The sequence below is a fragment of the Polyodon spathula genome, chromosome 7 (genome assembly GCF_017654505.1).
Source record: "Polyodon spathula isolate WHYD16114869_AA chromosome 7, ASM1765450v1, whole genome shotgun sequence".
Classification (NCBI taxonomy): domain Eukaryota; kingdom Metazoa; phylum Chordata; class Actinopteri; order Acipenseriformes; family Polyodontidae; genus Polyodon; species Polyodon spathula.
This window is the reverse complement of record NC_054540.1, coordinates 1,153,745-1,181,229: the sequence shown is the minus strand read 5'-3', so window position 1 is coordinate 1,181,229 and position 27,485 is coordinate 1,153,745. Positions and strand designations below refer to the sequence as shown.

The following is a 27,485-nucleotide window of genomic DNA, read 5'->3' as shown; positions in this document are numbered from 1 at the left end:
CCCATAACAGAACCGCAGAGTGCAATAACACTGTGTGTGTGATCAGGAAGTACAGGACAGTGAGCTGCAGCACCCGAGTCCTTTCTGTATTTCAACACCAACAAATACCTTCCGGTTTACATAGAAACAGTCTGTAAACAGTTTATCCTGGGGTCATATTTTAAATAAACAAGCGATCAGGTGGGACAGTTGGCAAATAGAACAGCACAGATTTGTGTAAATGAAACCGGACTTCAGGAGAGCATTATGGACGAAAAACAAAAACAAGTGTAACAGGGCAGTGTTGTGAGATGCACTGCTGTTACGGATTCTGTCCTGTTATGAGGCGAGGTTAAAACTCCAAAAGCACTAATGCGGATGAGCCTGGCTCTTCATTAAGACCCTCTCTTGCAGAGCACAGGGGGGCTGGTTCAAGCCCAGCCTCCGCCCACTTACACGCTTCTGACCTTTTCAATTCAATGTTTCTAAACATTACATGGAGGCAGATCTGCATCTACCAGGGTGGTTAGGTACAGCTGCCGTCCATGCATGCCCTGTCCCATTGGAACAACTCAGTCCTGAAGAGGCCTATGGGATGAACTTGACTTGCAACTCCATGCAAGTCCACACTAACCTCCAATAAGCTGCAATGCTCTGTTGGAGCCTTTGTTAGAAGGATGGTCCCAAAACACCCAAGACGACGCAGATGCCATGCCAGACAAGTCGAGGCTGTTTGAGCAGACAGTCTGTGACTAATTTCACATGCAGACACACTCTGCATCCCCACGGCCCACACACAAACCACTTTCCATAGCTGCTCACCACCTTTAAAGTCATCTGAAGCAATGAGCACATCCCTAGTGAAACAGATATTCCAGAACTTAATTCTTCCTCTAGAGGGAAAGGATGTGAGCCGATCATGAGCCCTGCTCTTGATCCTGCTCAGGAGTCCGGACGGACCTCCACCTCAGAGGAGGCACAAAGCCGTCCTAACTGCATGGCGCTACCAGAACCACAGCAACCTGCCCATCACTTGGCAGCACGCCTCAGCCAGCCAGCCAGCTGGCACAGAGTCTTATCAGCATTAGAGAAAGTAGAATGGTTAGCGATGCCTCCCCAGAGAGGACAGGCTGATCACACTACTCCAATTCCACTCCCAACCTAATTAACATGATTCTCATTGCTTTACTGAAACATCTGATGATTTCTATACCTCCTTACAGAACTCATTAACTCACTTCTGTCAGTGCTGGAGATGTGAGAACGGGGTGTGTTTGTGCACTAATAGGAACGGTGCTGGAGATGTGAGAACGGGGTGTGTTTGTGCACTAATAGGAACGGTGCTGGAGATGTGAGAACGGGGTGTGTTTGTGCACTAATAGGAACGGTGCTGGAGATGTGAGAACGGGGTGTGTTTGTGCACTAATAGGAACGGTGCTGGAGATGTGAGAACGGGGTGTGTTTGTGCACTAATAGGAACGGTGCTGGAGATGTGAGAACGGGGTGTGTTTGTGCACTAATAGGAACGGTGCTGGAGATGTGAGAACGGGGTGTGTTTGTGCACTAATAGGAACGGTGCTGGAGATGTGAGAACGGGGTGTGTTTGTGCACTAATAGGAACGGTGCTGGAGATGTGAGAACGGGGTGTGTTTGTGCACGGAACGGTGCTGGAGATGTGAGAACGGGGTGTGTTTGTGCACTAATAGGAACGGTGCTGGAGATGTGAGAACGGGGTGTGTTTGTGCACTAATAGGAACGGTGCTGGAGATGTGAGAACGGGGTGTGTTTGTGCACTAATAGGAACGGTGCTGAAGTGTTGAGAACGGGGTGTGTTTGTGCACTAATAGGAACGGTGCTGGAGATGTGAGAACGGGGTGTGTTTGTGCACTAATAGGAACGGTGCTGAAGTGTTGAGAACGGGGTGTGTTTGTGCACTAATAGGAACGGTGCTGGAGATGTGAGAACGGGGTGTGTTTGTGCACTAATAGGAACGGTGCTGGAGATGTGAGAACGGGGTGTGTTTGTGCACTAATAGGAACGGTGCTGAAGTGTTGAGAACGGGGTGTGTTTGTGCACTAATAGGAACGGTGCTGGAGAGCAGTCCAGGAACTCTTATGTTTTAGTGCTCATTAAGGGGACAGCGCTGGAGAGCTGGGAATGAAGAGTCTAAGCATTCTGCAGCAAGTCCCTCTACAACAGGGATGGCAAAACTTGGTCCAGGAGAGGCACAATCCTGTTGGTTTTCTGGGTATATTTAAATCATCAATGGCTAAAGACCTGGAAAATATGTTAGTGTTGACCAATTAAGAAAATAATTGGTTCAATTAATTGAAAACTTAATTGGTGGTATGAAAACCAGAGGACCCTGCGGCTCACCAGGACAAGAGCTGGCTACCCCTTCCCTAGAGATGCCCCTCCCACATTCCACCAGCGTTGAACCATTCCGAGGGGGGGGTGAGAATGCCGGGGGTTCCTTCCATGACCCATGACCTTGTTGGAGTCAGTGGTACTCCTCGAGCACCCTGGGGCAGTGTGACAGAAACACAATGAGTTCTGGTGATAAATCTCCCTCCCGACCTGTGAGGGCGCTAAAGAATGGGAGGAGAAATATCTGGAAGGGCTGGCCTGACAGTTCGTTTCCGGGACTGGGAAGTGGGTCAGCCTGGAAAGAAGCGAGACTCTGCTGTAAGACCGTATTGACCTGAAAGGTAAACGAGTGGCAGCTGCAAGTAATAAGGCAGCTGCAACCGTTTACCAAGATGTCATGCGGAAGCACATATAGGGGCCAGGGTAACGCTGATCTTTTCCTTCGTTTTGGTTAAACGGTGGGAGAGAAAAAGGACTGAAAGAGGAGCTCTCAGAGTTTAAAACAAAATACGTGTTGTGTGTTATTTTTGTCTGTCAGTGTAATGGTCTGTTCTTTGTCTCACGAATAGACAGTTAAAGCAGCCCTCTGGAGCTGTCGCGAGGAATAAGCACTGTCTGGAGCACCACCGCACTGAGTACCTGCACGTCTGCACTCACCCAGGACTGGTGACCGTGTCATTGTTTTGTTCAGGACTGTGCCCTGTTTTTTGTTATCCCCGTGCTTTACACATTGTTGTGTATTGCCGTCTGCTCATCACTCCTGCACCGCATCACTGCTACACCTGTTCCCCTACCAGCCACTTTGCCACAGACAGGAACAGCGTTTTCATTCCTCCATCACGTTAAAAACAGCTGTACAAGCAAACCAACAGCGTGCAGATCAATTGCATTCTCTCTGCATTGCAATGAATGTAAAGAAAGCTGGTGGAAACATGTATGTAACGCATTTGAAACCCGGAGCGGATAACGAGGAGCCGCCCCCCCATGGCCAGCAATGCAGAGGGAGACGGGCAGGGGTTAAACATCTGCTTCCACTCAACGAGTCTCAGATTCCAGGCCAGGCTGTTTCATGTTATCCACAGGCCTCCAACTGCTCAGAGAAAACTGCAAAACATTTCATACTGCAGCTCCACCCCCCTCACCCCAAACCCCAGGGAGGAGGAGGAGGGCAGCAGGCTGAGAACGAAGACCCGGCGCTGAAGAGCCGACTCCATATCACTCACCTCTCCGGGGCATTCCTCTTCCAGCAGTCTAAAAGATTACTGGAACATGGAGGCAGCAGCCACTCTGCGCAGCACCAAAATACTGCAGATTATTGAGGGAAGAAAAACGGAAACAGAGACTGCCATGAGATTAGGTGAAACCAGACGAAACCTCTTTCCTTCCCTGCGGCTGTATCCATACAGTCACTCTGTCAGCACTTCCACTGTAATCACAGGCTTGGAGAAGGAAGCCGCTCTGCATTCATGGACAATGTAATAGAAATTAAAAACACAACACAGCACATTTACAGATTCAATTCAAACAAAAATTTCTAGAGTTGTATTCATAGTTTTCGTTCTATTTCCTATCCTTGCAAACAAATAGCAGGCTGCAGCTTTCACAGCACTCAGCCTGGCCGGCTCCAGCCGGGGTTGAAACAGTCGATCCTGCTTCTGGCTCGTTTGTCTCAGCTAAAGGAAACTCACAGACTCAGGAATTGTCTAAGTGAGCCCCCGACTTCCTATTACAGCTGGATGACTTCTTGGAGCTGCCTTCTAAGGGTTACGGATACGTATTTGTTGAAAACAGCCTCTAGGAGTGTTTCTCAAGCGATGCCACTCGCAACGTGGTGGCGGTTTCCATGATCTTTTACCAGCGCATCCTTTTATAAATAAACCAATCAATACATCAACCAATCAATCAATCAATCCATCAATAATTTGACTTTAAATGTTTCTGAGCACCGCCCCCAACACACTCTCTGGCAATGCCCATCCTACCTATACCACTGTCACTTGCATTGCCACTATACCTAAGGTTTAGAAAGTGTTGCTGGTCTCCATTGAGTCACCAACATGCCGTTCTCCCTTTACTGTAAAATGCATTTCTTAGTTGCAAAACAGGACACAAATCAACAAGTCTCTGTGTTTGTTTCCGTATGCAAGCTTGGCTCCCGAAATACACCTCCCTGACATGTAAAAGATTTTTTGTTGATCTGCGTTTGCTGTTTCCCTCCTGGGACATGGATAAATAAGATAGCTTTTTATGCTTCTCAACTCGGGGGTGAATTATGTGGAATGAATAAGAGGGCGTCTAGAGACTGATGCTCTTGAAAAGGCAAAAGGAGAAACACGGAACCCAGCAGAAACGTGGACCCTGTTTTTCCAGATAAAGCCAGACAGAATAAATCTGTGATCCGTCACGGGGAAGCTGCCAAGAGAACAGAGCCCGAGGCAGGTGTTTTATATTTTTTAAGCTTTGTGATGGAGACTGGCTTTCAGTGCCCTGCTTGAGTATACAGTAACAGCACTGTCACTCGATTTATTTCTTCAATCTTTGCCAGCGCTAACACACGGCACTGCAAGCTTCACACAGAGAGAAACAGCAAGAGGGGGACACAGGGAGGTTTACAAATGGAAAGACACTATGCACTGAAACATATTTAGGACGAGGAACACAAATACATTTTAATTCTGGAAACTGAAAGTACCAAACAAACAATCAACTGCAATAAAATGAGAACAGTTTTTTGGGGGTATTCTATGTAGTGTTCACAGTAAATAACTAGTTTTTATGACATGCATGTTACAGAATGGAACCGTGGAACTAAGCATCCGTCTACTATAATAAATGTGCTCTGTGCTTGTACCCACAATCCGTGTCCGGACTCTCTATACCGCATTCTGGCCTGCTTGCCCACCCGCCATTACACCTTCCCTTGGAGATCGTTTTACAGCCAAACTACCAGGAAACTTTTCCAAGGCTTGCGTAGCACAGAGCCAATCATGCAGCGCACCAAGGGGTCCAGAGCCTGCTGTATAACAAGTGCCCACCGCCTGTACCTGCACTGCGGTGCCCAAGTGAGAATGGACCAGCGTCCTCATTGGCAATGGGAGCAAGGGAAGCCAAACGCAGGCAAGCTCTATTAAAAAAGGCTTCAGAGTTTTTTTGCTCATATTAGGAGGCACCCAATACAAAAAAAAATAATAAAAACACAGCTGCAAAAATCATCAAGTCATAACATCTGTCCAGGTTGAAAGTTGCTTGGACATATTCATTTCCCAGCCTTGGAGGAGGTGGGGAGGGGAGGGGGATGGCAGGAGGAGGATCTACAGTTATCTTGGCAAACTGCACTTGGACATCCAATAATGCACTCAAATGAGTTACTCTGTATTCAACACGATTCCAAGCAGCAAGATGCAAACATCCTAAAATTACTTAAACAACTGAATACAATGTTTGAGTTTTCCACCACGGCAAGCGCTCTTTAATGAAATAAACAAATGAAAAAGCCCTTGAGTGGAGAGGTGCCAGTGTCTGCAGCGTGAAGCAGCCTTGTGACGCCCCGTCGGGCCACTCGTGACTCTGGTAGTGACAGGATGACAATACCAGCCGGAGCAGCTTAACGAGGGGGGGTGCTAATTACTGCGAGCCCTGCTTTAGAGAGCGGACCGAGGGGCTGCACCCCTCACACAGTGCACTGACCTGAGAGACAGAGAGCAGAGGAAACGACGGGCTGAATAACAAAAACAGAACCAAAATGAAAGAGACAGACAGACATTGCTGGAAGCTCATTTATTCTGGCCCGTTTCCAAGACAACTGTGGAAATTGTACAATTCACACATTATGATTGGAAAGAGAAGCAGGCCTGTGTGTGCTGGGCGCTGGTTCTGCTGAAGAGGATTTCAGTACAGCAACGCCTCAGTGAAGCCAGGCCTGGGCAATCAGCAACCCCCTCACTTCACTGGGGATCGCTGTGACACCGCCTAGCTGTGAAATACACCCGACTGGGGAAAAAACTAACTGTTGAGGATTGCAGTCTGCAGTTCAACACAATGTTCTCCTCCAACAGGCCCATCAAGGTAGTCCTCTATTAAGACCTTAGTATTTTCAGCGCTACACAGGTTACACACTCATGCCTTCAATATTTTTTGGGCCAGGTTGCCAATGAGTATCAGGCTATGCAGCTGCTGCATCATCTCTTATTTGTGCTTCAAAACATAGGGTTTGAGTCCAGGTGAGAGGAGGAAGAGGAGGAGGAGGAGGAGGAGATACAAGTGATCCTGAACAAAAAGGCATGTGGGCTAGCAAGGCCCAGTACACATTATATTCCACAATGGAGGAAGACAGACTGTTGTGCATTTAATCCCTGCTGTGCAAACCTCATCAAGGGTCTGCAGTGCACTGTTAATCTTCCGAGGACTGCAGCACAGAACTCTGAGCTGCACTGAATCTCGAAGCCTGTCCAGAACCCTAGAGCGCAGGCTGCAACACGCTGGCAGAGATTACACCAGCACAGAACCCCAGAGCGCAGGCTGCAACACGCTGGCAGAGATTACACCAGCACAGAACCCCAGAGCGCAGGCTGCAACACGCTGGCAGAGATTACACCAGCACAGAACCCCAGAGCGCAGGCTGCAACACGCTGGCAGAGATTACAAAAGCACAGAACTCCAGAACCGCTCTGAACCTCATCAGCACCGTGAGGAACGTGGCACAATGGCACCATGGGCAATGAGCTGAACCCAGAGACGCCATCATTCCAACCACATTAGCCAGTGTATAGATAACAAACGCATAACGAAACCAGGAATGGATCAAACTGCTATGCAAGAGGAGTCTATTTTCCAGTCCTGTTTTGTGCTTCTAAAAGACTGAAGACATACCCAGACTTTGGTCTTCGAGCATTTTCCAGACTGTCAACTAGAACTGTCTCTTTGCCTACTTAGCCAGGGCCTGACGCATTATTCCTATCTATCCTCTGAGTAGAACAGCCCAATCCAGGACTATGGAAGCCAGAAGCACCAACATTATTCCCTGCTCACAATCGTACTGCGAGTGAATGCAACAAGTGTAAAACAGTCCCTACTGTATGGGACATTTACCTCCAATGTCAAACACCTGTACACAGAGACAGTTCCACTCCCACACTCAGAGACCCAGCACTTCAATTGAATTTAATGAGAAAACGGTTTGTGCTTAGCCTACCTCTACTGGGCCTCACAGCTTCGACAAGGATTCCTGGGTTAAATCTCATCATAAAACCCAACCAGGTTCTGTGCATGTACTAACACAGTGGCTTTCAGCAGCCCATACACAGACAGAAGAATCCCATTGGCTTCCACTTCCAGCAAAGCGAGTGAACTCTGCCATGAAGCTGAAGCCCAGTCCATACAGAGACTGCAGTAACCAAACCCATACAGTACGTATGGCCAGAGGATTTCTACATGCGCTGGCAGACAACGGGCCGCACCCAGCAGAAACACAGCAATGTAACAGCCTGTGGAAGCTTCTAGCAGACAGGGCTGGAATTCCCCTGTGATGCAATAACAAGGCACTGCGCTTCTATCAGAGTGTGCGCCATGTCACCTGGGAATGCTCCCTGCCTCTCCAAACACAAAGCTGAGCAGTCGAACAGAGAGACACGTTTCACAGGCTTGCTGTGGCTCTGCCTGGAATACATGAGGCAGCTTTTCTTTACACAGGGGCGTGGCACTGCAACACTGAGAAAGCACTGTAGTTGGGTGGAGAGTTCCACATGCACCCTTATCCAAGCCAACTTATATCTGAAGATCAGCATCACTTCCATTACCTCCTTCATGGTACAGGTCCGCACACACACCACCCTCGCCAAACCTCTGTCCTAAAACTGGGGTAAGCAACTAGAGTGTGGCTCCAACAGGTGCACCTGAATGATTAAGTTTGTTAGGCCCTTGTTAGCGGTTTTATTGACTCAATGCAATAATTAAGCACACTGATAGAACAAAGGGGGAGGCTCAGGTCAGCCAAGGTGTCCTCAGCTCACTGCACCAGCGACCCCTGTAGTATGGTCGGGCACCTGCAGTGTTGTCTGTAAGCTGCATTGTCCTCTGACGCTGCAGCTCTGAGATGGCTGCATGGTGAGTCTGCAGTGTGTAAAGAAGCGGGCGGTTGACCGCACACGCTTCGGAGGACAGCGTGTGTTAGTCTTCGCCCTACCGAGTCAATGTGGGGGTTGCAGCGGTGAGCTGAGCCTAAAAACAATTGGCTATTCTAAATTGGGAGAAAAAACAAAAAAGAAGAGTACATTTTAAAAAAGGAATGATGTCTCCACAGTAAAATTTGTCATTGTGACTTTATAGCTCTCCTGCATGCACAGCCTGTACTGTGCGTGTCTGGCCTGCATGCACAGCCTGTACTGTGCGTGTCTGGCCTGCATGCACAGCCTGTACTGTGCGTGTCTGGCCTGCATGCACAGCCTGTACTGTGCGTGTCTGGCCTGCATGCACAGCCTGTACTGTGCGTGTCTGGCCTGCATGCACAGCCTGTACTGTGCGTGTTTGGCCTGCATGCACAGCCTGTACTGTGCGTGTCTGGCCTGCATGCACAGCCTGTACTGTGCGTGTCTGGCCTGCATGCACAGCCTGTACTGTGCGTGTCTGGCCTGCATGCACAGCCTGTACTGTGCGTGTCTGGCCTGCATGCACAGCCTGTACTGTGCGTGTCTGGCCTGCATGCACAGCCTGTACTGTGCGTGTCTGGCCTGCATGCACAGCCTGTACTGTGCGTGTCTGGCCTGCATGCACAGCCTGTACTGTGCGTGTTTGGCCTGCATGCACAGCCTGTACTGTATGTCTGCTCCCACCATCCAGACAGATGAATCTCTATGGCAATATGCAATAAAGGCAGACATGTCATGTAACAAAGTAAAAAAAATGAAGTCCCAAATCGTTTAAAGGGCTTTGCTGGAAGCTGCAAATGTTATTTATAGTTTAGTTTAAGTTTGTTATCTATTTAATAAAAGTTTCTCTTCAAAATGTTATTCTAGGCAACACAAAAATCCAACAACCACCGTCAAAACACCCTAAATTCATCTCTGATTAATCAAACAGGCCACAGTGAACTGGTTTCCAGTATCTCAGAGCATTGTGCATGAATTCATCTTTACTTGATTAATTTAGTTTGCAGTGTACATGTAAAACCCTTCATATGAATATGAAGTCACGGTTCTAAGGCATGCAAGAGCGCAGTGGCTGGTGTGTCCTTACTGGACGGTAAAGCTCATCCCCTCATTCACTATTTATTTCAAGCTGACAGACAGCAATGCTGTGCATGTTTTACTTGCATAACACTAATGGACCAAGTTATCCGATTCTCTCAGCACCTCCTGTTAAGAGAAAGTTAACACCTACTCTAAAAAAAAACAAGCCCAGCTGCTTTTAAACATTCTAAGAAGCGGTTTACACACAACTGACAACACCGTCTCAACAGAGCCAACACCGGCACGCCTGCGTGTGTTCTTTTCTTTTTTTGTTCTCCGCACTGAAAGAGTCACTGAAATTGCAATTCTCGTGCGAGACACAGGAACGGGCAATGCGAGAGCAAGCAGCCGTGTCAGGAAGTGAACGCTCGCTCACTGCTGGGAACCATCTGGAAGAGAGATACTGTGAACAAACAACAAATAACAGCCGCCACCTGCACAAAACCATTTGGTGAACAGCAAGTCAGGGAAACACCAACACCCACCACCATCCAGGGTTAAAATAGAGCAGGACTTCAGGGACTCTCAGAGAGTGCAGCTGAGAGATGGAGACTACGGCAAGCGAGGGTCACTGTAGCTCAATTCAGGACAGCCAGTCTGTGTACCAGCATGGATTTAAACACAACCAAGAGTAGCCACGGCTTCAGTGCAGCTGCACAACTTTATAATCTTTATATTAGGAACTGGTTGCAAATAAATCCATTCATAGTCTACTGTACTTTGAACTTGAAGTCTCTTTATATCTCCCTCCTTGCACCCTTCCAGTAACTCATCAGGTTTCAGTTTTTAAACAGGGACTGTAATGTACAGCTGTATCCAATATCAATCGCCACCAGCCTGTGTCTGCTCCGACAGCGGTCTCAGGTGTAATGAAGCAACAGCGACATTCTTCACAGCTGCCTCAAGGACAGCCTTGCTGAAAACAAGTCAGTTTATCAATAAATAAATGCTGGTCCAGTCCAGTTCCCACAGCAATACTGTACATGTAACTCTGCCACAGATAGGGCTGCCACTCATTAAACTTAATAACGGGACATCTGAACAGAAGGGAGGTTGTTAGGTTTAAACTCTCCAGAAATCCTACAGTGATCCAATAGGTTACATTGCTAATATTACTGTTACAGTCCTGATAACCAATTCATATTGTCTATTTTGCAGTAACACGATCTTGATTTATTCAACTTACAGGACAGGCACCACAGTGCTGCTGTAATAATCCAATTTACACAGATGTGGAGGCATGACATTTAAAAAGGGGAGAGAGTAAAAACCAGGATCTTTTAGTATCCCGGGTAAGGTATATCGAGTTCCCGGGACACCTTCCTCAGAACCGGGACTGGCCAGGGAAACAGGGCCAAGTGGCAAGCCTAGCCACTGAACTACTTTAAAATGTATTGCAATAACTCCAAAGAAAATCATAGCACCTACACAAAACAGCAAGACAAGCCAGCAAGGGGCTGTGGTAAAGCAAGGGGAACAGTATGCCAATACAGCAGATGGTCAAGGATGATTACATTTATACCACAGATATACAGATACACAGGGAAATGCGCTGAAAGAATGCAGACAGCATGGCCGAAAGGAGGAGCAAGTATGTAAACAGACAAACAGACAGCCAGATTGAGGTCTCTATAGCAGCAGCAGAGAGGAATGGAGCAGAGATCTGCACAGGGCTTCCTGCGTCACTCCCGCTCCAGACTGGACGACAAGCACATTCATTTGCATAATTAAGTTAGCCCAGTTGCGAGACTCGCTAAGCGAATTTGCACTGTTCCTTCAGCCCTCAATAACACATTGTGCAGGTCTTAATAAACAGCTCAGATTCTTCCACAGTCCCAACAGGGGACAAAACTAATTCCATCAAGCAGATGGGTTTGAAACAGACTCTCTGAGGAGGCCAGCCCACTGCTTTCCTCTATCGAGACAGGTTTGAAACAGGCACTCCGTGAAGGCCAGCCCACTGCTTTCCTCTATCGAGACAGGTTTGAAACAGGCACTCCGTGAAGGCCAGCCCACTGCTTTCCTAAGAGGAGACAGGTTTGAAACAGGCACTCCGTGAAGGCCAGCCCACTGCTTTCCTCTATCGAGACAGGTTTGAAACAGGCACTCCGTGAAGGCCAGCCCACTGCTTTCCTCTATCGAGACAGGTTTGAAACAGGCACTCCGTGAAGGCCAGCCCACTGCTTTCCTCTATCGAGATAGGTTTGAAACAGACACTCAGCGGAGGCCAGCCCACTGCTTTCCTAAGAGGAGACAGGTTTGAAACAGGCACTCAGCGGAGGCCAGCCCACTGCTTTCCTAAGAGGAGACAGGTTTGAAACAGGCACTCAGCGGAGGCCAGCCCACTGCTTTCCTCTATCGAGACAGGTTTGAAACAGGCACTCAGCGGAGGCCAGCCCACTGCTTTCCTAAGAGGAGATGGGTTTGAAAGAGGCACTCCGTGAAGGCCAGCCCACTGCTTTCCTCTATCGAGACAGGTTTGAAACAAGCACTCCGTGAAGGCCAGCCCACTGCTTTCCTCTATCGAGACAGGTTTGAAACAGACACTCCGTGAAGGCCAGCCCACTGCTTTCCTAAGAGGAGATGGGTTTGAAACAGACACTCAGCGGAGGGTAGCCCACTGTTTTCCTAAAAGGACAATATAAAACAGGAAGCGCAGACTGGGAGAGTGTTGTCAGAGCCATCAAGGACCTTACTACTATCTCATGCTGCATCTCCCACAGTGTAAGTAAAGCTGATGCAATGACAGCTCATTGCCGAGTGCTTCACAAACTTATATTTTATTTCTGGAATGAAACACGGAGCCCTAGTTATACTCGAGGTAGTTTCTCAGCTATTGAAAGACACGAACGATAAGTGGAGACTGACAACCCAGATCTCTTGTGCACAGTCCATTATACCAAACCAGCTGAGCTATAAGTGGAAATTTAAAAAACTGCGTTCAGGTGCTCCCGAGTGGCGCATCCAGTAAAAGCGTTCCGCACGGATGTGCCCTATAGCCTGGAGATTGCAAGGACAGCAGTGAATCTGGTTTGAATGAACGCACAAGGACAGCAGTGAATCTGGTTTGAATGAACGCACAAGGACAGCAGTGAATCTGGTTTGAATGAACGCACAAGGACAGCAGTGAATCTGGTTTGAATGAACGCACAAGGACAGCAGTGAATCTGGTTTGAATGAACGCACAAGGACAGCAGTGAATCTGGTTTGAATGAACACACAAGGACTATGTTGAATTTGGTCCAGTTTGCCAATGACAAGCCTGCTGTTTACTTTGCCAAGCGAAAGCCTACCAGTGAACTCCACTCAGTAACACACATCTATTATGAAGAGTAAATGTAACGTTAAATTTTTTAACCAAGACATCTTGCTATCATAAGTATGCAGCCAGGAAGTGGAGTCACGGGATATGACTTTTATTCCACTCAGTCCATTATCACATCATTACAGCAGTGACATTTAAAGAAAATTTCGTTCAGAGTCGTTTCTTATCAGCTTTTTACCATTCAAATGGTTTTACTCTCAATACTAGTCTTCAAAAAGGTTCATAATCTCCAGGGGAAAAGGGTACAGCTCAGACTCTCTTTATAAAAAGATCTTACACACACTAACCCTGACTCCTTGAAATAAACATGGTTTCACAGACAAACAGGCCATTTTAATCTGTCGGACACCCCCACCCACAGATCTCTCTATTTAAACACTCGGCTGCTGCAGTCCAGACTGGCTCAATCTGTTCTGAAATTGCCTTCAACACACAGCAGAATGAGCAGGGCTCTTCCTGCGAGCGGAGGAGCTCTAAACACACAGCAGAATGAGCAGGGCTCTTCCTGCGAGCGGAGGAGCTCTGAACACACAGCAGAATGAGCAGGGCTCTTCCTGCGAGCGGAGGAGCTCTGAACACACAGCAGAATGAGCAGGGCTCTTCCTGCGAGCGGAGGAGCTCTGAACACACAGCAGAATGAGCAGGGCTCTTCCTGCGAGCGGAGGAGCTCTGAACACACAGCAGAATGAGCAGGGCTCTTCCTGCGAGTGGAGGAGCTATGAACACACAGCAGAATGAGCAGGGCTCTTCCTGCGAGCGCAGGCGCTCTGAACACACAGCAGAATGAGCAGGGCTCTTCCTGCGAGCGCAGGCGCTCTGAACACACAGCAGAATGAGCAGGGCTCTTCCTGCGAGCGGAGGAGCTCTGAACACACTCGGCTGCTGCAATCCAGACTGGCTCAGTCTGCTGCAGCTGCATTCAACACACACCAGAATAACACCGGTATGATGGCAGGAAAATGGCTTAAAATACTGAACTAATCAATCAAAACACAGACTTTTCAACTAAACATAGCAGATAAGGTCTGGAGGAAGCTGAAAAGCTCAGAACCCTGCCCCCGTATTTATACTGTACTTACCCATGCCGGTGCACCCTGTGGCTCTGGGTTAGCAGGGATAATAAGTACAGTATGAAGCCATTGAGACTCGCAGTACGATAAGCACTCAGTTTCCTTGCACACACTCACGCTTCGACTCACTACATTAAACACATACACCAAGTTAGTTTTAGATTTCATCTAAACCAGTTCCCAAACTGGGGGGCAGGGCAGAAATTATCTCTCCCAGCTGAGCCTGACAAAGTATTGATGAAACCAGACCAGAGGATGCATTCATTCACAGGAACATCTGAAGACCGCAAGAAAAGCTGGTAGTCAAAACGCTTGTCAGTAGAAGTGTATACGAGTCTTACAAACCACCACCACACGTTCTATATATGGATGACACAAACAAAGAAAGCAAACCTCATTTCTCAAAACGTTTGTCAGTAGAAGTGTATACGAGTCTTACAAACCACCACCACACGTTCTATATATGGATGACACAAACAAAGAAAGCAAACCTCATTTCTCTGCTGATCTGCTCTCTTGGCAAACACATACCTAACCCGCCTGCTGTTTTCCTCCAGTATGTCATCACTGGAATCAGCAGCTTCTTACTGTGCCGAGTGCATTCCAGCAGAGCGCGGACCTCAAACCACAAGGGCTGTTTATGAAAATGCAGGCCTGTTCCTGAAGGGGTTTTTCCCAGCCCTGCAAGAGAAGTAGGCTGAGGCAAGGTGAATTACAGGGTCCAGGACGGCTGGTTAGGTACAATCCAGGAATGCACATTTCCCAACAGTGGAATATTTGGAAAGAAAATATTCCGGACCTAATCAACGAAAAACAGCAGCAGGGGTTTTTACAGTAATGTTTTCTTTCACCGAAGACTCCAGGAAAGTCCCAGGCTGCCAGAAGCAGCTCTACCCAACAAACAGCTTCATCTGGAAAGTACAACTGCTGAGCTCAACAACATGACCCTGAGGGAGGGAGGGAGGGGGCCAGCTGATGAGCAGCACTGAGGTGGAGTGGGCCAGTGCTTAGAAGCCAGGAGATCTGGGTGTGAATCTCAGCTTGACTATGAAGCTCGTAACTTAGCCTGAGAAGGCTGCCTTCATAAATTTAACACAAATGATATTCAGACAGACAGGTCTATCTGCCACACTGAATGGACAGCGTGCCTTCGTACAGTGTGGGAACTGGGGAACACAAGCTGCCCCTCCCACTCATGATGGGTACCCTTCTCTTGCAATTCATAATTACTGTGACAGCACTACAACTACATGGGTTTCACTCATTCTCTGCTCCTGCTGCTGGGATCTCCTTGCAAATGAGATGCATGGCTCCAAAGCACTGTCTGAACATGGCTGCAGTGACCATCTCCCCAGTATAACCCCACAGGCACACCTCCTGGGGGGCTGCTTCTCCCCAGTATAACCCCACAGGCACACCTCCTGGAGGGCTGCTTCTCCCCAGTATAACCCCACAGGCACACCTCCTGGGGGGCTGCTTCTCCCCAGTATAACCCCACAGGCACACCTCCTGAGGGCTACTTCTCCCCTGATCTGAGGCTAAGCAAGGCTGGCCCCGGTCACTACTTGGATTAGGGGTGTTCATGGAAAGCAAGGTGCTGCTTGTCCCACATAGTATCTCTGTGTTCCTATTATGACACAGTCTCACTGGAGTTTCTCTTATAATTTACCATCAGATTGTTACTGACCTAGATTCACTTCCAGGTGGAGTCTCTCCTCTGCCTCTGTGACTTGGCATAGTTTATTCATTGCAAACAGATTCTCTTCAACACAGATTTAACCTAGGTTTATATTCCTCTATAAAGTCTTACACACACAAAGAGATGAACAAATACAACACACAACAAAACTACATCCCGAACAAACTCCACACTGTCCCGCCACCAGCTTAGACATGGCTCTGCACAAGAACATCTCATTTCATTTAACTTGTTAGGGACATCATAGGGGGGCAGTTAGAAATGAAGAACATCTCTGTTCCTGAAAAGGGATCTGAAGTTTAACAAACAGTTTAAAAATACAAAGCAGTCCTATCTGTTGAAATCTGAGTTCAACTAAGAAACTTCTAAGAGTCTAGAAGCAAGGCATTTCACATTCAGGACATCAGGACCAGGAACAAGTACGACTCCCCATGACCTGCATCCACAGCATGTACAGTACACATGGACATGTGTCATGGTACAGGCGTGCCATTGCACACAGCCCTCACCAGGGAGAGGGCTGATTGAGGCATTAAATAAAGCATTGGTCTAGCTCAAGGGTGTCCAGAGTTAGCCCTTCCACTCCTGGTCTTCTTTTTCAGGACAATCACGGATAGATGGCGGATTCCCTATTGCTGTAAACTTCTCTAAATAAAATACATCCTGGGACGTGGTTAGTGTAGATGAGCTTCTAAAAGAACAATTTCAGACCTGCAAGTGATTCTTAAAAGGAATAGTTTGTCAAATTATTTCAATTGCAACCAATAATGAAAAGTAACAGGGTTGTTTGTTTCAGACCCTATGTAGACGTTGTGCAACACAAGCTATGGCATATCACTTGATTTCAGGAAAGGAAGATTCATTATTGCAAGGCAGGAATATCTCATTATTGTAGTCCGCGATGCCCTAGCTGTGAACAGGGCCATGCTCCCAGACAGCCCCAGCTGGAGCACAGCAGCTCTGTTAATGGGCATTGCTGAGATTCCTGGAACTCACTGATAGTCCGCAAAGGAATGTGCTGCTTAAACTCACTCCAGTCTAATCACACTGACAGACACTTCCCAGCAGGGACTGAGAGGGAGTCAGTCACCCTATCTATGTGTGCTGTTTAGGGGTACCCTGGACCTGATCCACCTTCCAGCTTCCAGAATGGCTTGAGGACAAGGGAGTCTATTCAACTGGTTTAAATAGCAGTGCATTCTAATATATCAGGGATGGCAATAAGACTCTTATTGCACAGCATCCATTCCAGGTTATACAATGAGTTTGACTCACCCCAGTGTAGAGGTAACAAGGTCAGGTGTGTCTAATTAAACTCACAATAAAACCAGGAATGGATCAAACTGCAAGTGTATTTCTGCTTGGAGAATTTTTTTTAATTTTTTTATTTATTTATTTATTTTTTTAAAACCCCTCAGAGAAGGCAGTGATTTGATTTTATCTGCCTGTCTTGTTTTGATGAATTCTGTGGGCTCTTTGTTCTGCGAGATCTTGCGCTTCAGTAGGTGTTTCTCTTCACGCTGCCGTATGTATCACGGTTTGCTTCGATTCCCAGGTTAGCACAAGGAGACATTTCCCACAGCAAAGTAAACATGGTTTTATTCCTTGGAGGCTGTAGCTCTCCCCCTCCCCCCTCCTCTCCTCCTGGCTTCTTCAGAAGGTTCCACGGGATACTTTACATCCACAGAGGGAGGGGACAGGTCCGGGAGACGCTGACCCACAAAGTCATCACGATACAGACAGGTACAATCATCATTCCTGTGAACCGACTCACTGGGCTTGTTGAGATATCATCATACTCGTCATCACCACCCACTTCAGAGATTTCCATTGCGAAACACAGCCTGAGCAGCAGCCTGCCTTATAGCCGTCTGGCAGTGAAAACACAAATCCCATTCTCAGCCAGCGCAGACCACATGACCAGCTGAGTCACACCTGAACCTGCGGCTGAATCACCCTCTGCCAACAGTAAAAACTGGACTTGCTCAAAACCCGAAGAGACGACACTCCAGTGCAGTCAGAAACGCGCAGACTGTAGACTGCACTAGATGCCTGTCATTTTGAGTGACATCTTACACAGGTCTGCAGTGTCGACAGTTAAAAATGGAACTTCAGGGATGAAACTAAGACTCCTATTGCACAGCAGTCTGATCCATTCCTGGTTCTACTACGAGTTTAATAAGACAAACTGAGCTTGTTACCTATACTCTGTGGCTAATCAAGCTTGTAATAAAACCTGGAATGGATGAAACTGCTGTGCAATAGGAATATTATTTCCATCCGTGTACCTGGCAAATCATCCCAACTCTCTCTCTCTCTCTCTCTCTCCCTCTAGTGTGACGTCCTCAGAAGCAGGCAGGGAGGCACGGAGCTACCCTGTATCATCCTCTCACCAAGTAAAAACAAAACCAATCCACACAGCTGCCAGCTTAGTGAGTATCATGGGGACGTGCAAGTCCAGGCCTTGCTGCCCTGTTCCACTAGTCCCTGTTCCCTGTCCTCTGCGCAGGACTTACAATGCAGCATTCCTCAGCATTGACTAACTCTCCTGCAACTCGAGGAGTCAAAGGCTGGTCAAAGCACACGTGACTGTTTCCAAAACAGGACTGCTTTAACCCCTTAGCTCCCAATTAATCAACAGACACTGTTTTCACAGCAAGGGGTGTTTAAGAGGACTCAGAATGTATATCCAAAGAGCAAGCTTCATTCAATACAAGGAACGATCACCAGTGATGTATGAAACCAAATACATCAGCTTAAAACAAGAACAGAACTCAATAGTGCTACACGCTCAAGGGTTCACGGAACAGATGGCAGGTTTTAATGACCCAACCTAATTTTGAGTTAACAGCACAAACCCGAAGAGCCAGTGCTCTGCCTAATCCCATACACTGGGATGAGGACTCTTGTTTAACATTATTTAATGGGGATAGTCCTCTGGGATGGTGGGTATTGTTCACATTGTGTGTGTGTGCGTGTGTGTTACAGGGCGGTAGAGGTAGTGGGGTGCAGATGAAGCATGATTTGGGGTGTACAGCATAGAGTGCAGGGGCAGGTTAGAGTACTTGAGTGTGGGGTTCTGCACAATCCCGTGAGGAGAGCGAGATCAGACTGTCAGCCATTCCCTATGGTTAGAGTTTCTGAGACTGGTACCCATGCCAGCATAATGACAACTAACTCAATAAACATAGTCAATAAGCACAGGCTGGTTTCACTGTGCCCATTCCTGGACTAGCATTCCACTACTGCAGAAACGTATCATTCATCTCTCCTCCGATGAGAGTGTATCTACAATACCACCCCACTCCAGGAATGGGAATCAGCTTTTCACCCATCCCAGTTTCTAGCAGGAGTTTGATTAGTCCCAGTGTGTACTTAACCAGGTGCCATTCTATGTGTCATAACAGGTGTGGAAACCCTTTCGTTTTGTTTAACTCAATGCTGATGATCCCACACCAATACCACTGCAGTTTGCCCATACAAGCAGGCCAGGCAGGCAGTTACCATGGCATTATAAATCTGGCCAGGGCTCGGACCCCTAGTCCTACTTTCATTGCATCTCATTTACAAGTATTAGCTTGTTTACAACAGCGTCCAAAAGCACATTACAAATCACAGAAAAACAAGAATCCACATTTACACAGCACGCACACACACACAGGGCTTCTTCAGATAATGAACAAAACATTTCAAACTGTACACAGCACGCACACACACACACATACACACACACACACACACACACACACAGGCTTCTTCAGATAATGAACAAAACATTTCAAACTGTACACACATTACACACACACACACACACACACACACACACACACACACACACACACACACACACCACACACACACACACACACACTCGAAGAAGTCTATTATTTGTTTTGTAAAGTTTGACATGGTGTCGTATACACACACACACACACACACACACACACACACACACACAGGGCTTCTTCAGATAATAAACAAAACATTTCAAACTGTACACAGCACACACACACACACACACACACACACACACACACACACACACAGGCTTCTTCAGATAATGAACAAAACATTTCAAACTGTACACAGCATACACACACACACACACACACACACACACACACACACACACACACACACACACACACACAGAGCTTCTTCAGATAATAAACAAAACATTTCAAACTGTACACAGCACACACACACACACACACACACACACACACACAGGGCTTCTTCAGATAATACACACAAAACACACACACACTGTACACAGCATACACACACACACACACACACACACACACACACACACACACACACACACACACACACACACACACAACACACACACACACAACACACACAGGTTCTTCAGATAATAAACAAAACATGTCAAAGTGTGACACACACACACACACACACACACACACACACACACACACACACACAGAGCTTCTTCAGATAATAAACAAAACATTTCAAACTGTACACAGCATACACACACACACACACACACACACACACACACACACACACACACAGGGCTTCTTCAGATAATAAACAAAACATTTCAAACTGTACACAGCACGCACACACACACACACACACACACACACACACAGGGCTTCTTCAGATAATAAACAAAACATTTCAAACTGTACACAGCATACACACACACACATACACACACACACACGCACACACACACAGGGCTTCTTCAGATAATGAACAAAACATTTCAAACTGTACACAGCACGCACACACACACACACACAGGCTTCTTCAGATAGTGGAACAACACATTTTTAAAATAACGATGGGAGGACTATGATCCAAGTCCCAATGGCAATGCAAACCAATCTGAAACTGCAGCAAAAGCAAAATATTTCCTTCCAATAGCAATTTTTTACCATGGCTATTTTAAAATATTTGGTTCCACTAATACTTTGTAAGCTGTAATAACAGGTAAACTCCTTGAACAGGTTACTCAAATAAACAGGTAGTTTGTTAAACACCCCCTCAAAAGAATCGGATTCCAGTGAAAGTTCCTTCTCTTATCAGGTGACAACAAGTTTAATCTGGAGCTCTCTGAAGAACAAATCCTGTTCAACATTGAATCAATCTTCAAGTTTAACCTGGAATGCAAGGTACAGTGATGTTCTAAAGGAGCTCTCTGAAGAACAAATCTACAAATCCTGTTCAACACTGAATCAATCTTCAAGTTTAACCTGGAATGCAAGGTACAGTGATGTTCTAAAGGAGCTCTCTGAAGAACAAATCTACAAATCCTGTTCAACACTGAATCAATCTTCAAGTTTAACCTGGAATGCAAGGTACAGTGATGTTCTAAAGGAGCTCTCTGAAGAACAAATCTACAAATCCTGTTCAACATTGAATCAATCTTCAAGTTTAACCTGGAATGCAAGGTACAGTGATGTTCTAAAGGAGCTCTCTGAAGAACAAATCTACAAATCCTGTTCAACACTGAATCAATCTTCAAGTTTAACCTGGAATGCAAGGTACAGTGATGTTCTAAAGGAGCTCTCTGAAGAACAAATCTACAAATCCTGTTCAACACTGAATCAATCTTCAAGTTTAACCTGGAATGCAAGGTACAGTGATGTTCTAAAGGAGCTCTCTGAAGAACAAATCTACAAATCCTGTTCAACACTGAATCAATCTTCAAGTTTAACCTGGAATGCAAGGTACAGTGATGTTCTAAAGGAGCTCTCTGAAGAACAAATCTACAAATCCTGTTCAACATTGCAGCAACCTTCTTCAGAGAATCCTTACTAGCAGTCATGTAAATCACATCATCATAGGAAACAAAAGTTGCTTAGATAATTTAACCCTTGATGGAAAATGTAAGCAGTGACGCTGGCCACACAACACTGAGTTTTCTCCCAGTTTTACTACTTTTTTTTTTTTTTTATGTGTTTTTCAAATTTAAGAGTTGTAGCGATATTGATACCTAAGTACTTAAAAGTATCAACTTTCTCCAAAGGTGTATTATTACAAGTAACAATAATAAAATTGGAATTATTGTTTTGTATCATTATCTCTGAACTAAACATTGTCTTTTTTTCATTTAAAATCAAAAACATTTATCAAACCAATCTTAAAGTTAAAAAAAAAGTCGCATGATCACATCGTACCTTATCATAACACAGCCCTCACTCATCTGAACACCCCAATCACATGATCACATCGTACCTTATCATAACACAGCCCTCACTCATCTGAACACCCCAATCACATGATCACATCGTACCTTATCATAACACAGCCCTCACTCATCTGAACACCCCAATCACATGATCACATCGTACCTTATCATAACACAGCCCTCACTCATCTGAACACCCCAATCACATGATCACATCGTACCTTATCATAACACAGCCCTCACTCATCTGAACACCCCAATCACATGATCACATCGTACCTTATCATAACACAGCCCTCACTCATCTGAACACCCCAATCACATGATCACATCGTACCTTATCATAACACAGCCCTCACTCATCTGAACACCCCAATCACATGATCACATCGTACCTTATCATAATACAGCCCTCACTCATCTGAACACCCCAATCACATATCACATCGTACCTTATCATAATACAGCCCTCACTCATCTGAACACCCCAATCACATGATCACATCGTACCTTATCATAATACAGCCCTCACTCATCTGAACACCCCAATCACATGATCACATCGTACCTTATCATAACACAGCCCTCACTCATCTGAACACCCCAATCACATGATCACATCGTACCTTATCATAACACAGCCCTCACTCATCTGAACACCCCAATCACATGATCACATCGTACCTTATCATAATACAGCCCTCACTCATCTGAACACCCCAATCACATGATCACATCGTACCTTATCATAATACAGCCCTCTCATAACACCCCAATCACATCACATCGTAATCACACAGCCCTCACTCATCTGAACACCCCAATCACATGATCACATCGTACCTTATCATAACACAGCCCTCACTCATCTGAACACCCCAATCACATGATCACATCGTACCTTATCATAATACAGCCCTCTCAAATGAACACCCCAATCACACGATCACATCGTACCTTATCATAACACAGCCCTCACTCATCTGAACACCCCAATCACATGATCACATCGTACCTTATCATAACACAGCCCTCACTCATCTGAACACCCCAATCACATGATCACATCGTACCTTATCATAACACAGCCCTCTCATCTGAACACCCCAATCACATGATCACATCGTACCTTATCATAACACAGCCCTCACTCATCTGAACACCCCAATCACATGATCACATCGTACCTTATCATAACACAGCCCTCACTCATCTGAACACCCCAATCACATGATCACATCGTACCTTATCATAACACAGCCCTCACTCATCTGAACACCCCAATCACATGATCACATCGTACCTTATCATAATACAGCCCTCTCAAATGAACACCCCAATCACATGATCACATCGTACCTTATCATAACACAGCCCTCACTCATCTGAACACCCCAATCACATGATCACATCGTACCTTATCATAATACAGCCCTCACTCATCTGAACACCCCAATCACGATCACATCATACCTTATCATAACACAGCCCTCTCAAATGAACACCCCAATCACATGATCACATCGTACCTTATCATAACACAGCCCTCACTCTTCTGAACACCCCAATCACATGATCACATCATACCTTATCATAATACAGCCCTCACTCATCTGAACACCCCAATCACATGATCACATCGTACCTTATCATAATACAGCCTTCAATCACATGATCACTTCATAAGACCCCCATCAAATAATTACTATTAATAACAACAATAAACGTAACAAAGCGAAACATCAATTTGCATAACCTATGCATTTTTGTTTAAAATACATAGGTTAAATATTTAGTTTAAATCAGAGCAATATAATTTTAAACAACATCCTTTATTTTCCAAAGACCGGTTTTACAGTCTTTGACATGAAATGCCTGCATGCATGATGTGTGCATGTCATTGGCTGCATAAATACATATTTCATTTTTTTATCGTGCATTGATTTATTCATTATTAGGGGAGACCCGGTCTTGTTCTTACAAGGGGCATTTTGAAACAGTGTTGATGACTGTCTCATCGGCGGTCAACTCAACCTCCGGGACGGGGTGCTGCGAATCCTCGGTGAGACAGTCATTGCCCTGGTTTAGAGAAAGAGCTGGAGTGAAGGACGAGAAACACATTGGTGAAAGCGGAAGTGGACACAGGTACCCTGGCACGCACTCGTCGGACTGGTGCCTGGTGAGCAAGTCCAGGGCAGAGTTGAGGCTGGCAGGGGAGTGTGTAGCGTGCAAGGGGGAAGGCAGCAGCAGGGCTGGTAAGTGACGTAAATCACACTCTGGGCATAAGCCCAATATACGGTCCTTGCAACAGCGGTATCGGCGCTGTGCTTTAGTGCAGGAGGTCCTGAGTTCGTGCCTCCGCCTGTGTGAGGACTGCCTCGCCCCGTGTGAGGTGCCTGCCAGCGTTAACCAAGATTGTGCAATATTATTACAGTTACCCATATGACACTGTATGACATTTTCATTTCCCCAATAAAAACGAATCTCAGTATCTGAAAATAGAAGCATATGAGGAACATTTATGTGACTGGGTTCAAAAAATAATGATGAGGATTATTTAAATCAACATGTAGAAGTTCCCCGAGAGCAGATGAAAACTTGAAAACAGCATCTCGCTGGTAAAGACACTCCAAATTGAGGAGCTGCCAGGCTGGCAGTCTAATAAGTTTTTATCACAGCTCCTGGACTAAAAGAGCATAGAGTAAAACCTTTGCAAATAAAAACAATCAATTTAAGGCTGTTTAAATTGGTTTGAAATTACTTCGGGTCAACATGACCCAAAACATAACAGATGTGCCAAAATTCTGAACATAATAGGGGGTTAAAAACATTATTATTACAGACATTTAGGAGGCCAACAAACACGGAAATGAAGCAACTAATGACGTCAATTACAGCCTGCGTACGCAGGACTGACCACTGGAGGATCCAGGCTGCAGAGATACCCCTCAGTGGCTGGGGTCCCTTCTCCCTGCAGCGTCCCTGCGCTCCCCTGGGGGTACCTTGACTCCTCTTGGAGGGCAATGCTGGATTGCTTTTCTATAGTGCATACAGTACTGTGTTTTACTGTGTTTAAAAAATAAAAGTAAATAAAGCCAGCAAGCAATTGTTCTTGTATTTAAATTGCCACAATTGTGTCCGATTGTACTTCGCCTTTACTTCACCACACTACACGGGGCATGTTCACTTCTTCAATTCCATTATTAAAGGAATAGGGAATGGCATTGCATAACAAGGAAAAGCAATAGGAAGTGCCCCCAGCCTTGGCACTACACACCGTCACATCATTACCGTGTGGTTTCTATACAAAACACACACACATTAAAAGTTGCTCGTCACGTGTTTGCTTTCCTCCCACGAACAGTGTAGCGTTTAATAACAGTCGCGCGACAGATAATGCATTTCCCATTTAATGGGAACCCGGTCAAACAGATCGCCCTGTTTAATATCGCTTCTTCTTGTACTTTCTCCATCGCCTTTCCAGCCGGGAGGTACCGCTCCCCTTTCCTGAGGGCAGCACCACACTTACACGGGAATACTTTCTACTGTATGAGAAACAGTCAGGCAGAATTCCTCCAACCCATAAGAAGAGGGAGTAAGCCCGGTACTGCGAGGTCCAAGCATTCCCAGTCGAATCATTTATTCCACACTGCTTTGTTTGAGGCGCTTGAAACTGGTCAGAAACACAATAGAATTTTTTTTAAATGGACGGAACTTTATTCGTATGATTTTCTGCAATAACCCTGCATTTGTAAACCTCTTTAAAACAGCGGCATAGCTGGAAATATGAACTCTGAAGCCGAGTAGCACAGATTCATTTTTGCAAAGTTTTCTTTTTTTTTTTTTTTTTTTTTTGGGTGGGGGGGGGGGGGGGGGGGCGCAACCCTTGCCGGCCATACCTCAATAGTTTAATACAACAAACTTAAAGGCGAACAGCGGTGTACAAAAGTGACACATTCTGCCCACAGCAGTCGTTTCTTACTAACAGTTTTGAGAAGCGTGTCCATTTTGTACCTGTTTATTCTTTTTACGCAACGCCTTTAAGCAACTCCCATTCCCGGTGGAGAGTAATCTGGGTTTCTAATCGAACAATTCGATCTGCAGACCCCGAGTCATGTTTCACAGTCAACTCGTCCAGAAACATAAAGAGAAAACCTACAAAAAGACCAGAAAGGAGAGCCCACGAATACACAGAGTCTTACCTGGGAAGTGTAAACGTTAGCTAATCCGCGGTCCCCTCGATGGAACTCAACTGAAAAACTATTCCGGGAACAAAGTTTACATGCTCCGCTTTCGCAGACCAAGCACAGCAAAATAAAAGACAGAGCAAATCCCTTTGAAACGGCTCAGCATAACATCCCTCTAGGAACCTCGACTGGGGGCGATGCTTTAAAGAAAAAAAGAATGCGAAAGACTTATTCTCTGTCTCTGTACTCCACCCCGAGGCACGGGATCACATGATTAGCCCAGGTGTGTGTCACTGCATCGGTGAGCTCTGGGGCACACCTGTGAGAGTCACCCACATCCGCCAACAGGAAACCGCAAAGGCAATGTTCTAGAATGAGAGAGGAGGAGGGAGAAAGGGAAAAAGGAGAAAAGGAAAAAAAAGGGGGGGGGGGGGGAAGTATTCTCCTCCCTCTTTTCCTACAAAAGAACGCTGACTCCAACCAGAGATCGGTTTACACAGGGGGCGCAGGGGAAGGACGGCGAAAACAAAAAACAAACACCACAAAGCGATTTATCCTTCTTTTATTTTCCTAGTGCAAATCAGCGCTTCTGCAGCCGTCTGTTTCATCTCTGCCCGAGGTCGCAGAGTAGGTTAATGTGTAGATAGTGTGTGAGGCGGTTCTGGTTGCGGTTTCGGTGTAATTTGATTTTTGATCCGCGGGAGATTGGAGCAGATGTCTCACGAGTTTAAACCTTGCTTTTTTTGGAAACCTTGTTTGTAGTACTGTGGTGGTCAGGGGTGCAGTTTGGTTAGAGGGACACGTTGTGTTTATTACTTCATGACGTTTTGGAACACAGAGTCGCGCCACAAGTTAACTGCTGTACGGGTTTTAAGTGTAGATGTGTGGAGTGGCAACTATTCCCCTTTTTATTGATTACACAAAGAATTGGATACATTGTTAAAATAAAAAGTTGCCATGTTGTGTCGTGGGCTATAGAGCCGGTTCCATTAAATCAATATAGACACCTCTGGCCTAATAACAGAAGAAAAGAGAGAGCGAGGCTGAGGCAATTTGCTGAACTCAGCCAGTTCACTTCTGTTACTTTACCAGCTGCCTCACCCAAAACATTGGGCAACGTTTGAGACCAGAAGCAGCGTACTTCCTTCACTGAGCAGCGAACATTTCAGGACTCCCACGTCTGGTTTCGTTTCCTCTTTTCTCTGTGAGTGATCATGAAAGGTGAGCAGCTGTGGCACTGGATACAGGCAGGCATGTGTCATTGAGGATCCCCCCCCCCCAGCTTTGTGAGTCTGTACCTGCACCCTCCTGAGCACCCCCAGATATTGCATCTTGGTCCTGCCGTTTGGGGGGGTTGATGTCCATTGGTGGGTTGGTTTTTAGACCTGCAGGGGTGCCTTTTGCCCCTGTGGTCTCCCTGTGGCGATGCTGATACCACTGTGAACGTGAGCACATGGTCTCCCTGT

At 46.2% G+C, this 27,485-nt stretch overlaps 1 protein-coding gene across 2 annotated transcripts in view; it reads right to left on the bottom strand.

The window, feature by feature from the left end:
• Positions 1-26,389, bottom strand: part of LOC121317964 (plexin-B2-like) — a 104,487-nt gene extending 78,098 nt beyond the window's left edge. Inside the window, exons 1-2 of one of the 2 annotated variants that reach the window (XM_041254066.1) lie at positions 26,035-26,389; positions 3,570-3,651 (exon numbers count right to left, since the gene is read on the bottom strand). In XM_041254066.1, the coding sequence (XP_041110000.1) occupies positions 3,570-3,582 (13 nt within the window). In that variant the 5' untranslated portion in view covers positions 3,583-3,651; positions 26,035-26,389. The remainder of the gene's footprint in view (positions 1-3,569; positions 3,652-26,034) is intronic. The other variant, XM_041254067.1, reaches the window with a different exon arrangement.
• Positions 26,390-27,485: the final 1,096 nt, after the last annotated feature.